The 15,842-nt window shown below is 54.0% G+C and overlaps 2 protein-coding genes across 2 annotated transcripts; both read right to left on the reverse strand.

The window, feature by feature from the left end:
* Positions 1–3,904: 3,904 nt before the first annotated feature.
* Positions 3,905–7,394, reverse strand: C8A04DRAFT_26812 (40S ribosomal protein S4; the record flags this gene model as incomplete). The annotated part of the gene is made up of 3 exons (XM_062780056.1): positions 3,905–4,256; positions 4,417–4,839; positions 5,761–7,394. 3 exons carry the CDS (start codon positions 7,392–7,394, stop codon positions 3,905–3,907), a joined length of 2,409 nt encoding a protein of 802 aa, XP_062638678.1.
* Positions 7,395–8,412: 1,018 nt separating this feature from the next.
* C8A04DRAFT_10714 (glycoside hydrolase superfamily) lies at positions 8,413–11,722 on the reverse strand (the record flags this gene model as incomplete). Its single annotated transcript, XM_062776689.1, has 4 exons — positions 8,413–9,321; positions 9,514–9,750; positions 10,036–11,081; positions 11,170–11,722. 4 exons carry the CDS (start codon positions 11,720–11,722, stop codon positions 8,413–8,415), a joined length of 2,745 nt encoding a protein of 914 aa, XP_062638679.1.
* Positions 11,723–15,842: the final 4,120 nt, after the last annotated feature.

The raw sequence follows: 15,842 nt of genomic DNA on the forward strand, positions 1-15,842 counted from the left end.
AAAGCAAGGATATTAATAACCAACGGTATGGAGAACAGGACGGGTCGCGTGAGGCTTTGAGGTTAGGGGTACGGTAAAACCATAATGGGCGAGAACTGGGGTTTCCTCTGTTTCTTCTGGGTCAACCACCTTGCCGTCCTCGTAAGTGGGAAGGACGCTTTCCGGGCCGGGTGGTTGGAGTCGTCTCTTTTTATTTAAGATGACCTCTGACTTTCCTCATTTGGTCCGGTGTGCAGGTTTGTGGAGCAGAAGCCGACCCAATCAAGCGGTCGGCAGACTAAGCCATGTTCAGCGGACACAAGGCGGTTGAGGCGTTGAAACCGGAACCCAAGAGGGGGTGCTGACAGGTGTGATACAGATCGTGAGCAGAAAGGGGCCAGTGGCGGAAAGAAACAGTTTGGCCAGACCACTGCTATGCGCAAGGGAGCCGACGACAGATGCGTTGCATGGGGGGACTGCATCGACAAAGGCAGAAAACTAATTAGCGCATCAATCAGCTGCAGTGTGAGATTTGCGGAGGGAAGAAAATTCAAGTCAGCTCGCGGCCAAGCAATGCTGTGGCTTACAAAGGTGGAAGCGGTGTTCGTTAACTTCACACCCACGCAAAAAAACCACTCGGCGGGTTGGGCGTGGGGGGCAATATCACCCAGTCAGACGGAACGCGGGACTCAAAATAACCAGCGGTCCGATGCAAGAAAGAAATCCAGGTTCAGGGAAGCAAGGCTTCAGCCCTCAACTCCCTCCAGCTAGCAAGTAACTAGCAATACAGGACGAGCCATGCTTTGAAGAAGACAAACAACCACACGCCGCACCCGCTCCGTCAGTGTAGAAGAACCTCGATGCGGAAGAACCCTTGTGTCTCTCAAAGGATAATGTATCCGGCGAACGGAGTCATGACGTGGATGTCGCATCTCACAACCCCAACTTACCACGAATGGGTTTAAACCACGCGACCATCGTGCAGCCGATATGCGGGGAAGGTCATGGGATGGGAATTGGTTCATCGAGGTTCCTCACGCCTGGGGTTTCCGGAGGAAATATGAACCTGTTAAGTTTTCCAAGGCCACACCGCCTCAGTTCCGCGAAACCCAGTCGGCTACCCCGAGGTCGAGGAATTTGGAGGATGGGAAGCTGAGGAATTGAACCTTGGAGGATGATCAAGGGAAAAAATTCCAGTGACACAGCGCCTTCACCGAAGACACAAGACCCCAATCGGCAAGGAGCGATCGGCGCCAAGACTTCAACCGGGTTCCTCGAATATTGCCCTCCACAAATTTCAACCGCTTGACCCACTGGCCCTGGAACCGTATTTGTATTCGTATGTCTGTACACTCCCTTACCTACATAGTATGTTAGGTACTCTATGGATTACGGTTCGCGCGAACGCTCGACCTGCAGCCCTCAGGAATGCTACTCCCAACCGCTTATGCCGGGGCCAGTTGCTTCGGTGCTTATGCCTTTTACTCACCATTACAACACCTCACGTGGGCGTGTCCCGGGACGGGCAACATGTCAGTTTTCGAATCATACCCCACGGTCCCACCACGTCTCGGCCGCTGCATGCATCTCGACGAAAGCAAGCGATGAAATGCCCAAGTGGATGTTGGCGCCTACCGAAAGCCGGCTGCCATTCCATTACCCTCGATCCGAGGCCCGAGACTATCTCCACCCCACGGTGCCTAACTACTTCCGAGGAGCGATGTACGCGAGATATGCAAGGCACATCAAGCCCTACATGTGGTTTCCATTGATCATCCACCCACTACGCGTTGAGTAATTGAGGTTCCTAAATTCCAACCCCAATTATGTAGTGAAATGGGAAAGGACTCCAATTATCCGGTTGAACCAATCCAACAGGATTCCACGAACAATTCCGAGAGAAAGCAGGCCCATCGCCAACATGTTCGTCGTTCGTCGTGGGTCGTCAGAAGGGCAACATCAAAGTCTAGCAGGGGTCGGAACGGTCCTGGGTTCAAGGTCACACAGCGTTCTGTGAAAGCCTCGTTCCCCGCGTATCCAGTCTCTCGGGATTCGTCCGTGCCACTCAAAAAATCCGGGGTTGGAGACACAAAGGGGGCACCTTGTCCTCCAGATATCGGGTGCCATCTCTCAAGAAGATGAGCCCCGCGAAAATGGATACGACGTAACACATAGGTAAGCCTTAGCCGCACGTTCGTACACCGGTCTGCTAGGCGAGAACTGGGTAATTACGAGTCTCGCCCTAGGTTCCGTCGGCTCTCTTGTTTGGGATCTGAATGTGCAATACCCCAGAGTACACTAGTGGTACGACTACCGGAGGCTGCTGGCTGAGCATCCCCACCAACCCCATACCTTGCCAAGAGGATTTCTAGCTACGACTTCTTCACACACTCAAGCCGACGAGTGTAAATGACGTCTCGCCAACCGCCCCAAACTTCTCCCGGAAGTCGGTCAGCTGCTTATCCCTGTCAATTCATCAAACAAATATTCGTTACACCGTACTTCGATTCGGTAAACCCGGACTCGCTTCACTAACAAAAGGCCGGAAGCGTTCCCAGATGTCACTCCCGGTCACCACCCAAAGAAAAAGTTCGTAATCTGTACGACACTTTTCGGCGAAATACCAGGAGAGCGAGGGGAGAAGGAAGGGCTGAGTCGGCCCGCTGCTTCCCCCCTCTTCCGCGCCTACCGCCGCTCGCGTTCGTTGTTTGCCTCCACCGCCATGATCCAGAGCCTCCATCAAACTTGGAGAAGCCCGATCCAGATCTTCAACAACAACACTGCCCTGTCTTGCCTGTCACCAAACCCCTGCCCTGTCAATCCTCCTTGTGCAGGCGACACTACACGTGTACAGGAGTTATGCTTGGAAGACCAGATTGCGTGGGGGTTCAATACGACGCGCCTCCCTCGGGGAGAAAAAAAAAAGAAGAAGCAAAAGCCGAGACTGACGCAGGAGAAAGCAGATGGCGCAGATGGCGGTGGATTTTCTTTGCTGCTGGTTCGGTCAGGATTTGGGGGCGTGCAGTGCGGGGGTCCCGCAGGGGGTTTGACAGGGGTAATACACAACAACCATCGGAAACGGCGGGGTTGAAGCCAGAAAATGAAAAAAAAAATGTCAGGGGAGTGGACAGAAAAGAGAGAAGAAAAAAGGTGGGATGACGCTGAAGTCCATGGTTAAATCCATGGCACATATAAAAAGAGGCGCTATTGTTGGCGATGGAGGTGAGACCAACAACATCCCAACTCCACAGCTGAAGCTAGGTAGAGGAGACTTTCTCGTATGCCCCAGAGCAACTAAACTCCCAGTCGTGAACTAACATAGTGTTGCCCGGGCCGAACCGGCGATGAATTACACTAGCGGGTATCGTAGATTAAGTTGTTTGACAATCCCACTGTCTCAGATCCGGCGAACAACATCCGACAAATTCCCACGAGGTAACACACTACGAAAAGCTTCATGTTTCGACGTCCTCCAGATACCGGTTGACCTCGGGTCGCTTTAAAACAGAAATGACAATCAAGATGAGGGCACGTGAGAAGAAAGGCTGGAAGATAATGTGACAAGAGTTTTACGGTCTTCACCGCTTGGGTGGGGGTGGCTGGCTCTTAGGGCGGCAGCATGGGAAATGCAGTTCGCCGAGGAGCAAGGCTCCGACGAGACCTGCCCTACATTAGTCCACTACATCGGAACAAGTGATGTGACGCAAGGCACCTCATGTACAGTATCAACAAAACAAGGCCATGGCTCATGCGGAAGAGGGCAGTCCAGTTTACGGGTCGATCCCAGACCCGGGTATACCAGTTAGCAAGAGTGCCTCTTGCAAAGACTAAACTAAAGTGACATCCGGTACTCCATCCAGTATGCTTTTGAAAGATCAGCAACCCATTGCCCCGCCCATTTCCGTTATGTTTGTAGCTAGGCCATTTAGTGGCCAGCCAGGGTGCTGGCGCGCTTGCGGTCACGCTCCTCAGCGATAGTAAGCTTAACACCCTTGCCCTTGGGCAGGGAAACCCACGGCTTCTCGCTGCCGATGACGAAGACGTTGCTCTCACGGGTGGTGAAGGTGTTGTCAATGGCATCCTTCAGGTGGACAATCCCGAAACCACCGTCGTGACGCTCACGGTGGGTGATAACACCGACACGCCCCATGTTACGACCACCGGTGACCATGGCGATGGAGCCAGTGTCGAACTTGATGAAGTCGGTGATCTTGCCGGTCTCAAGGTCAATCTTGACGGTGTCGTTGACCTTGACAAGCGGGTCAGGGTAGCGGATGCTGCCGATTATCGTTAGCATATGGGAAAAGAATTTTGACATACCAACCGAAGAGATCCCCGCTTGGATCGTGTCGCGTCCGCCAAAAAAGAATTTTGGCAAAGCACTCCACGATCCACCAAAGCTTGGTCCAACGGCTGACAGATGTCGGAAGAACTCACGTTCTCGCATCATGCGTAACCAAGAATGGCACACCACCACGGCCGAGCTGAACACGCTTGACCTTGCCCAGCTTGTACTTGGCCTCCTCGTCCTGGATGCGGTGGACGGTGAAGCGGCCCTTGGTGTCGTAGACAAGGCGGAAGTTCTCGCCAGTCTTCTCAATCGTGATGACGTCCATGAAACCGGCGGGGTAGGTGCTGTCGGTGCGGACCTTGCCATCGACCTTGACGAGGCGCTGCATCAGGATGGCCTTCGTCTCGCGGTAGTTGAGCGCATACTTGAGGCGGTTGCGGATGAAGACGATGAGGGGCATGCAGTCGCGGAGCTTGTGTGGACCGGCCGACGGGCGAGGGGCATAGACACCCGACAATTTGTCGAGAAGCCAGTGCGACGGCGCGCTGAGGCGCTTCTGGTGCTTCTTACTGTTGGCTCAAAATTAGCATTTTGAAATCTCGAGATCTCGGTTCTGACGCCGCAGAGCCAGAAAATTGTAGAATTCCGAGCAATCGTCGATGCAAATTCTCAATTGAAAATTGGCAATGCAAATTATATGAATACATTCGGAGTCGGATACTTACGGTCCTCTGCCCATCTTGACTGCTGTTGTCGATGTTTGGTCGATGGAAGTGAAAGGAATGCCGCGAGGGGGAAGGATAAGTAAATCAATCAGAAAATTGGTTTTGTGCCCAAGCCCTAGCGAGTTCGGTGGGGATCCAAAGGCGGTGAATAGGGCAAAATTGCGGAGAAAACATTTTGTGGGGAATGCCTCAGGGTTAAGGTTGCGTTTCCAGGGTTGAGCCGTGCGTGCGATCTCCAAGAGCAGAGGGGCATAGGGATCAGTTGGTGAGTCTTGATTGTTGTGAAAAATTGTTATTGAGCCAAGAATTCCGATTAAACGATCGTTCAATTACCCCATGGTTGCCCGAGAATGAGTTAAACTACCCAGACAGACATTGTCGAAGAAAAAAACAAACTGAAAAGACAGGAAGCGATGACGATATCAGCCCGTACCCGAGTGAGTGAGAAGGTAATTCTCATCCATCGCAGAGATTGCTCCCTTATCTACCCTGTAAATATTTATATCCCTAGCCCAGGAACGCCTATTTTGGCCCCAACTTGCAGTATTAAACTCAAATGTTGTTGAAAGGGATGGAATACCAGCCGCGGCCGGCTGTTTCAGCGGCGGCTAGTAACGAGAAAAAACATAAAACCTCCCAGGAACGCCAGATTAAAAGAACAAAGTACCGAGAGGTAGGTCGGGGGAAATCGAAAGATTGCCTCGTAAATGGAGCCAAAGCCTTGAACCAAAAAGGGACATTCACACCAAGGCAGCGACAGCTCACCTTCCATGCCCGAGACGACGATCGGTACTAGTATGGGAGTCGTCAAGCAACAAATGGCTGATATCCATCTCCGGCGCACTTGTGAGAAGGGACGGTGGGCCATGGGGTTCGCTCATGTCGAATAGCTCAGCAAGGGCGGGCAGAGACTCGGCGGACTCGTAGGCTATGGGGTTGGTCGTCCGCCGCACGAGCATCTCCTCCCTAGAGCCGGACCGGTTTAACGAGGGTTCGAACGGCGGAGGCATAGTTGTGATGCGTGTGCCCTCAGTGGCCATGTTGATGGACGGCTCGAGGAGGTTAGCCTTGCCACGGGGGACTTCTTTGAGCATGTTAGCCTTCTCGATGTTGGCGTATACGTCCGGGTATTTATTCCGGACGCGGTCGCGTAAGTCCGTGGGCTGCCGGCTAGAGAGGTTGTATTTGGGGTCTCGCTGGATCCTCGTCCAAGAGGGGCCATATTGGTGGAGACCGTCCAGAATCTCCTCGTCGTCTTGTTTCGTGAAAGGACGGCGTTTCCGCCTGTGAGACTTTTCAAACGGGCCGTGGATACCGAGTTCAACCAAGTCTTCCATTTTCCTGCGGTGTGCTCGCGGCTTCCTCTTTTTGGGCCCCGCATCGGAATCCTGGCCGGTCGCAGATGGGGAAACGCCGTCGTTGTCCTGACTATCATCGCCAATTGGCTGAAGAATATCCTCCAACTGAAGACCGATTTTATGCTTCACGCCCCCGTCACCAGCCACCACCGGCCCCGGTTCCTCATCCGCGTATTGTTCCTCAGCTGCAGTCAGCCGCAACTCTTTGGGGCAGCATGTCCGGAAACGGTCCTTCAAATCGCCAGCAGTGCGGCAGTTGAAGTGAAAGGCAGGATCCTCTAGGATGGTCGTCCACCGCCCCACCCCATGCCGACTCACCCCCAAAAGAAGATTGTTTGTTTCCTCTTCCGTCCATTTTCTTCGGGGTTTCATGGGGCGCCGCTTCGGTCTGGAAGGTTCATTCGGTTCGATGTCCAACGCAGGAAGCAACACCGGGCGGTCGTCTTGAGCACTTCCAGTATCCTTCCACGGGGCCAAACTAAAGTTCTCATCGTTGTCAAAGGACGTCGAGGTGATGGGAGGGAACACGCCGGCATTGGGAGGAGGCTCGTGGAGGCCGGCGATGATCGGAGGTACTACTTGCTGCGCCGACTTCTGCTTCTTTGGGAGTTTCGGTAGCTGGACAAAATCTTCCTTGGTGGTAAAGGCCCGATGGCGCTTTTTGGTGGAGGTATCATCAGGGCTCCCCGGCGCATCGGTGACAAGGCTCCGCAGCGGGATAGCCGGCGGACCTTGATCGGGTTCGCGGAGCAAAAGCTGGAGGGGTCGGATCGACGCGGTGTGCAGGGCGAACGACTCCTCCGGCCTAGCGTGCGGTTTCCCATGATGGCCGCCATCGTCGAGCGTGGAGAGCGGGGCAATCTGCCCCTGGACCGGAGCAGGCCTCTCAGGCCGGTGGGTGCTGCTGGCGAATTCGGGTCCAAGCGGGGGGAGGGAAATCGGCTGGTTCGCTGCGGCGGCGGATGCGGTCTGTATCGGAGGGAGATCAGGACTCCGGGGTTTGTTGAGGAGGTTTGTGAGCCATGGCTCGATGGTGGCCATCGTGAAGCAATTGACGAAGAGAGGGGGTCATTGGAAATGGCCTGGGTGCTCTGCCCGGACAACAATATTGGTGTGCAGGCGGGGTCCGAGATTCCGGTACTTCACTGCGCAGCGAAGTGACCGGCGTCTGCTTCAATATGATACTGTCGTTCGTTCGTCTGGTTCGAACCGGGCGACAACTTGACGGTTAGAGGCGGCTCCAGGCCCCTTCTTGGGCGACTTCTCCTGGGGCACCGATTGAATAATGATTCAAGGGTTCAAACCGGGGAAGTCCAAAGCGATCTGGACTCGAGGGTCAACAGGGTGTTTGAGCCGAAGTCCCTGGTCACAGGGGTGGGTCATGAGCCTTGTATGATTGGCCGATGCCCCAATGAGTCGGAAAAAGTTGCCCTCATTGGATATTTCCGGTCGCTGGCTCTCACAAAGCAGATTTGGGGAAGCGCGACCAAGCGCGGCTTGAGGCGCCCTCCCCAAATAGCAAGCACGCGACGGCTGGCAACTTCAATCCCATCAAAATCGATACTCCTGCCAACAAAAATTCAACACCAAATACCTACTGTCCATCAACATCTCAATAAATGTTGCTGTTAAACATGCTTCCCCGGTCCGTGCAACACTCCCTATTGAGGCGAGAATTCGGCAGTCAAGTTGAGGGAGATCAACTTACTTCGGACAGCCGGCAACTTTCCGTGAGACATGGATTTGCTCGGATCTTGTCCTTTCCAGCCAAACCGGTATTTCGCCAGAGCAAACCAAATCTGCTTACGGATTACAGTCAATACAATGCACAAGAGGCACGTGTTTCTCTTTTTCAAGCAATACCATTTGCCTAACGTAATATGAGTTCCACCAACAAACTACGACACCAAGAACGATGTCGTCCTAACTGATGGTCATCTACAAATCACCACCAACGAAGGGACGACCTCAGCGAAGGTAATCAACGACAGACAGAACAAAACAAGCACACAAACCAACCTAACCTGACCATGAAACCTAAGCATCCGTCCTTGCTCACCTAAAACCCAAACACCATCAACCCAACAGCAACGAACATACCCGGAACCCCAACCGCCGCGACCGCATTACGTCCCGCCCCAGCTGTCACAGGATGCGCGCCCACAGATCCAGTGCTGCTACCACTAGGAATAGCGGCACTAGTAACGGGGAACCCACCCGCTGGACCAGTCGACACCGCGGAGGAAGGCAATTCCTCAATGACAGAGGTAGTAGGCGCGGGCTTAGGCAACGTCAGCGTAGTGAAGCGGGTGGTCGTGCTGGTGAGGGAGGTAGTGGTAGTCGAGTCCCCTCCTTCACCACCCGCACTACCAGTCGGCTTGGGCGACCCCTCGCTAGCGGTGATGGGGCAGATCGTGGTGCCAATGGCAATGATCTCGGTCGTGACCTGGCCGACCTTGCCCGGGCAGTCTGTGACTGTCGGGGCGCAACTGGTGATGGAGTAGGTCGTGGTCGAGTACACGGTGGAGGTGGTCCAGCCCTCGGGGAGCGACGAAGGCGCGGTTGTCGTCGCCTCCGTCGCGGTCGCGGTCGCTGTGACTGGGCAGACGGTGGTGCCAATGATGATGGTCTCGGTGGTGACGTGGCCGATTTTGCCCGGGCAGTCAGTGACGGTGGCCGCGCAGCTGGTGATGGTGTACGTGGTGGTTGAGTAGATGGTTGACGTGGTCCAGCTGTCGGACGCAGTGATGGTGGCGCCGCTAGACGAGGAGGTCACGGATTCGACGGCAGACTCAGTGGTAGCAGGGGTGGCCGTAGCAGAGGCAGAAGAATCAGTGGTGGTCGCAGATTCGACTGCGGAAGTACTAGTTTGGTCGTCCTCGCAGCTGTCATCATCATCAACCGAGGTGGTAGCAGGCGCACCGCTAGCCGTCGTCGAGGTGACATCGGCCGATGTGGTGGTGGTGGCCTCGATGGTGCTCTCGGCGGAAGTCGCAGGAGCGCCGTCTCGAGTGGAGATGTCCTTATGCGAAGTTAGGCTAGTCGAAGTCTTGGTAGAAGTCGACACCTTGGTGGTGGCCGCCTTGGAGGTTGTCGATGGCTTGGTGGTGGCCGCTTTGGTAGTCGATGCCTTGCTAGTGACAGTCACCTTGGTAGTGACCGCTTTAGAGGTCGACGACGCCTTGGCGGAGGTCGATACCTTAGTGGTAAGAGTCGTCTTCTTAGTGGTCGACAACTTGGTCGTAGTCGATGGCTTAGTAGTGGCTGCTTTAGTGGTCGACGCTTTGCTGGTGACAGTCACCTTGGTAGTGGCCGCCTTTGTGGAGGTCGCCTTGGCCGTAGTCGTGGCCTTGGTGGTCGCCGCTCTGGTGGTCGATGCCTTGCTGGTGACAGTCGTCTTCTTGGTGGTCGTCGACACCTTGGCCGTAGTCGATGGCTTGGTGGTGGCCGCCTTGGTAGTGGTCGCCTTGGTGGTAGTCACCTTGATGGTGGTTGACGCCTTCGCCGTAGTCGAGGCCTTGGTGGTCGATGGCTTGGTGGTAGTCACCTTGGTGGAAATCGATGCTTTCGTGGTGGTCGGCTTCGCGGTGGTTGTCACCTTGGTGGTGGTCGCCTTGGTAGTAGTCGCGGCCTTGGTCGTCGATGGCTTGATGGTTGATGACACCTTGCTGGAGGTCGATACCTTGGTAGTTGATGGCTTGACGGTTGTCGCCTTTGAGGTTGTCGATGCCTTCGTAGAGGTCGACACCTTGGACGTCGACGGCTTGGTAGTGGTCGCCTTTGAGGTTGTCGCGGCCTTAGTGGTAGTCGCCTTGGTAGTCGATGATACCTTGGTGGAAGTCGACACCTTGGAGGTTGTCGACGGCTTGGTGGTGGTCGCCTTGGTCGTAGTCGCGGCCTTAGTGGTCGACGCCTTGCTAGTGGTCGACGCCTTCGTAGAGGTCGACGCCTTCGTGGAGGTCGACGCCTTCGTGGAGGTCGACGCCTTCGTGGAGGTCGACGCCTTGGTAGTGGTGATCAAAGTGCTAGTGACCGAGGTGGTGGTGACAGGAGCCGGCGATCCCATGCCCAAGCAAAGGACTTGGCCAACCCAAAGCCCGCAGCTGCTGTCAAGGGTAGGGTTGTAGCTGATCAATTCGTCCAAGGTGATACCAAAGAAGTTGGCCAGGTCGTAGCAAGTATCTCCGGAGACAACGGTGTAATACTTGGTGCAGACCTTGGCCGTCGAGCTCGGGAGTGACGGCGTCGTGGTGGTCGGGGACGCTCCGCCGGCCAAGCTGTGGACCAGGTCGTAGTAGGGGGTTCCATTGCCGTCGGTCTGCAAGCCGCCGAAATACGCGTCCCAGACCATGACACCACCAAAGGAAGGCTTGTTCTTGTGCTTGTTGATCAAGGTTTTAGCTTGATCCGGCTGCAAGAAGCCCGACTGCGCAGCGTCTGGAGAACCAGGGAGGCCGAGGAAGATTTTAGCGTCCTTGCTGGGGGTGTTTTGGAGGTACGACACCCAGGCATCGAAGTTATTGTTGTCGACGCCGGCGCACATCGGGTTGTTGTAGAACTGTATGAATAGCGCGTCAAACTGGCACGTGTCGATGATGGTCTTCATTTGGAAGTATTCGTCTACCAAGGGGCATTGAGGAGCCGCCGTGATGAGATACTCCCGGGTCGTGTCAAGGTTAACCAGGCCTCGCAGCCTGCGGACCATGGCGACGTAACCGGTCTGGTCCGCTAAACAAGAGAAAGGGGGTGTCAGTGACGGGTTGTTCTCACATCACACGTTATCCAGGGGGCAAAATAGGCTGGCTGGCTGGCTTACCGAACTGGTACTCAATGTCAAAATCGAAACCATCAAAAACAAAGTGCTCCTCCCCCGGTTCGGCGCCATAGTTATCATCGAACGGACGAGGCTTTCCCTCCCAGTTGTCGTTGTAAGGCCCGAATGCTCCCCAAACAAAGTCGGCAAAAGCCTCACCAGCAGGACCGCTCGAGATGGTGTAGTCGGACTTGGGCGGGTTCCATTCACCACCAATAGACAGAAGCACCTTCTTCCCCTTCTTCTGGCAGTACCGGACATCAGCGGCAATCTGACCACACTTGTTCAGGAGTTTCGAGTCGACGCCATTGGGGTCCTGGTACTTGGAAGCCTGGCAATGGACTCCAAAATCGCTGCCGGGATAGCCCAAGCCGGACGGGTCGTTCTCGGGAGAGTTGTTGATGAAGCCGACGGTGACATATTCCATGGACCCATCGCAGTAGCTGCTGAGCCTGTCCTCTGCTCCGCCTGACTGTCCCCAGTACACATTGACCGCGGGAGTTGCCAGGGCCGAGGTGGCCGCGAGGGCCGCGAGGGTGAGGGTCCGGGTGAACATTATGGAGTGGTGATATTAACAATAAGGTGTGGTGTGGTATGTATGTACACGGGGATATCAACAGAAAATGAGTGACTGAACGGCCAAAGAACGGGCTGTTCTGTAGAAATGAGTGACTGGTGGTGTGGTGCTGAACACGCACACAACGAAAGGACGCAAACGAAACGTCTGCTACGGCGAAGGAACGCTGGCCGTGTTGGTGTTGACTTGGACGGAGAAAGAGAAAGGGGAAAGCAGTGAGTGAGGGCACTACGACTTTTCAGAAGACATGCTGCTGACCTACGGGCCGGACCTAACCTCCCTCCCCCCCCCCTTCTCCCCTTCTCTCTCTCACTCTCTCGCTCTCTGCATAGTATCCCCGAAGACCTCCGGCACCGAGGGACAGGGGGTAGCCCGGGAGGGCTTCCAACCGGCTTTCACGATGCTTCTGTCACCTAGTTAATGCTGGGTGGGTGACAACCGTTTGGGCAAGTCTCCGCCAGGCAGCCTGGAAGCGGGGGAGAAGGAGGAGGGGGGGAAGGGGGTCTGGAAGCAAGGAGATGGAAATTATCGCGCAAACGCCCGCGCCTACTTCCCGACCGCTGGCCCGGTAGAGTGTGATGGATGCATGATTATTGATGAATGAGCGGGTCAGTCGGTTGGTTGGTTGGTTGGTTGGATGACTTTCGTCTCCTCTCCAAGTAGCAGGTGAAAGTTGGGCTTCCCCAAGGCTCATTCCTCACCGTGGTAATGCTTTCATCGATCATCGATCAATATTCGGGCGATGAGCTCAGCACATGCTGAAGCCATCTTTCTTCTCGTCTCACGATGGTTTCGATTTTCAGGTTCTGCGCTCACAGATCTTTCGGTAGGTTCGCTGGCTTCCTTTTCCCCTTGCATACGCTCCTTCCTTGAAGTTGGGGAAGGGCCAGGCCGTTCTGCAGGTTCCATGTCGCCACGCACGGAGAAACCAAGCCGCAGAGCCGATGGGTGGGTTTAGCCACTTTTCACGTCCAGAAAAGGAAGTCAGCCCCTGCCAAGCCGATACTTGCTCTTGACACAAGTCCCCCGCGTCTCCCAAGAACCAACTCTTCCGGGCGCCAGTCCTAAATTAGCTTTTTTTCACCGCGTCTATCTTGTGGGAAGGGTGAGCCAGAAAGCGTACTCGGGACGCCGGTGGAGCTGACTCGCGCGCACAAGTTCTCTGCTCCCTCTCATTCGACCATCGGTGTGGTTTTTTTTGGGGAAACCGCTAGATCGCTTATTAACGGGCCTTTTCAGGGAATCCTGCTGCAGAATTGAGCAAGACGCGTCCCTACACAGTAAAATACTTTTGAAGTCGAAAATAAGTTCCGCGCGAAACTAGATAGGACGTTCGAGCTAAATATGTCAACCCCCAGCAGTCGATCCCCAGGTTCGGTGATTTTGGGTTGCGGTTTTGCGCGGGGTTGCTCGATCACTTCCTCTCTTGGCCGTGAGGCTCTGCGCTGATCAGGTCCGGATCAATCGGCAGGGCTACGCTGTGTCTCGGCCCCGCAGGGGTGTCTCCATTCACACGCCCATGGACCCTGGTCCCTGGTCCGGGCATGCCCGAGGGCCAACTTGACAGTTGACACACCCGGACCACGCATCTGTTCTTCAGCTTCTCAACACCGACCGACGTGATCGGGACGATCGAGACCGCGACGCGATACACGTTTTCGCAGCGTCGACCAATCAGCTGGTTTATGTAATTTTGTTGGTTGTCTCGCGATGCCGGTTATATCAACCTCACGACTTCGCTTCCCTTTCCCGTCCTGCACGCCTTGACGGAAACGTCGCGAACCCGGGAACTCGGCCTCAAAATTTCAGCTTCTCCGTCATTGATCCGGGAGAAAAAGGCAAAATCTCCATCTACCTCATTTCATCTCCTCGAGTAAAGGGCATCTCCTGTCCTATGAAAAAAGAATTTCTGAAAATAACCATTCCGAGCGCCGCGCGGCGCGCTGTTAAACCTGTGATTGTGGAGTACGAAGTACAACACCTTAATTCGACCCAACTGAGAACCATGCACATTACAAGAGCACCTGTGGATCAAGTCCTGGTTGAAGTGAAAGGGATCGATGATGGCTTTCTCCTCTCCGCTTAACTAAGGGCGGCGATCGAGAGAGAGCGGCTCATACCTACAAAATAGAGGTTCTGGCTGAAATGTCGGCTCTCCGCGGACACCTCCGGCCCCCTTCCCACCCAGCCACACGTATATTCGACAGACCGATATCTTGACATTTCTACCGCAGACTAGGTTCCCGCCGTGGCAGTTGCCGTCACCCACTCTGCCACACGGAGAAGGCAGAAGACTGTCTTCGGCTTCAAGCATCTGTGGAAGACGCAAGACGATTAAGGACATCGCAAATGAGAAATTCCGAGCTGGACTTTGAAACGGTGGCTTCGGTCCTTTCAGGAAATTGCCGTGCTGACAGACGCTCTGTCGGTGGTGATACCCGGCTCAAATGAACGACACAAAGGCACTGCATTAAGCCGAGCTGGAGCAGACCTTCGCCAAGCGAGGTCGCTTGGGCTTCGGTGTCCCGCTGGTCCATCCTGTTGTCACTGTCCGACGCCGTTAGCTCTCCTTGCTGAGTCCATGATGCCGTAAATCACTCGCTGTTTTCACCTTCTACAGTATTCTCGGCCGTGGAATCCACCGTATGTGAGTCAACGTACATAACGACCCGTCCATGTTAGATGAGGCCCTGGGTACTCTCGGGCTTCCTCTTAATTACAACGCCGACATCAACGCCCGTTCGATGAGTTAGCTGTGAGGCCTTTGAAGAGTGAAGCCTAGATCAAGAAGTTGACCTACCAACTGGTGGGAGGGACGGGCGAATACTAACACTCCTTGCTTCCGACGGAGAGTAGACAATGGTATAGGTTCTCTAGGAGTCGTAGTCTATATTGGAACGCTTGTGTAAAGGGTGAAGTAATGGGTGTGGGACATCCAATGCGCGTCAGGCTTCCGCTTCTCCTGCAAAGACAGAGGCTACGCCGACTCATACTTTATATAGCAGACACCCCTTGGGAGGAATAGGAGCGCGAGGCGGAGGTAGGAAGGGTTCTGGGTGAAGCAGCGCCTGCCTTAGGGTAGACCACTGTGTGACAAATATCTCATAAAGTAAGCTTACTGAGGCCCAGGCCGCTACTTAATGGTACCGTTGACTCAAACATAAAGTGGGAGAGACTTCGTCTACTTTCCGACTATCACTAACATGCTTAGCATGTTTCACGTTCGGTATTTTTGAGATGATACGCTATCCTAGAGTTCCTGTTTTAGTTGAGATGGGTTGAAGCTTGGGTGAATCAATCAAGTTGAGTCTTTATCTGTATTCCTGGTTGTGGTCTCCCGGAAGAAAAACCAAAACACACACCCTTTATATACCTACCTAAAATATCATTGGAACGTATCCCAGTGGATAAAAGACGCAAGGTACGATCTTTTAACTGTTAATCCTTTTAATCATCCTGGAAGATGTTGCTGTTACGGAATATTGGGATGGGTGGTATGTACAAGGCGTCTGGCGGTTGACAATGTGAGCAGCTCTGACTCAACATTTCGGCCAGGTAGGGAATGGCTACGGACGGCTCGACGGCAAGGTTGGTGATAGGGATATCAATCACACCATAGAAGCGTCGTTGACTTAGAATCTGTGTTGAACCTCAAGTGCGCAAGTAGGAGACGTTTTGTTTCAAAGTCCATAGTTTCAATCATTTGTTCTCGGCACACACCAGAGTTTGCCAGGGGTTGGTTTGTTAACCCAACAACTAACAACAAAACATAACTCAATTTCAGTATTGTATAAAGAGACAAGTTAAGTCTCAACTCTCTCCCTCTAGTGCAGTTCCCGAAATAGTATACGATGATGTAATTAACTGTCAAAGTTTTCAGAAATATTTCCTTGCCTCGCTTGTCGACATGTTGTGTATAAATTAGTTCAAGCAAGGTTGTCAAGAATGTTGAGGACACCTGGAACGAGTCGGCCCAGCGAATTGGTAGAGCACGCTTGTTTTCTCGCGGATTGTTTACCAAGTACGACAGAGTTCTCCACCCGCATGATTTTGAACAGAACAACCCGGCTGTTTAGTTACATTGACGTCTTAAAATGCT

The sequence above is a fragment of the Dichotomopilus funicola genome, assembly GCF_033296635.1.
Source record: "Dichotomopilus funicola strain CBS 141.50 unplaced genomic scaffold C8A04scaffold_16, whole genome shotgun sequence".
NCBI classification, from domain to species: Eukaryota; Fungi; Ascomycota; class Sordariomycetes; order Sordariales; family Chaetomiaceae; genus Dichotomopilus; species Dichotomopilus funicola.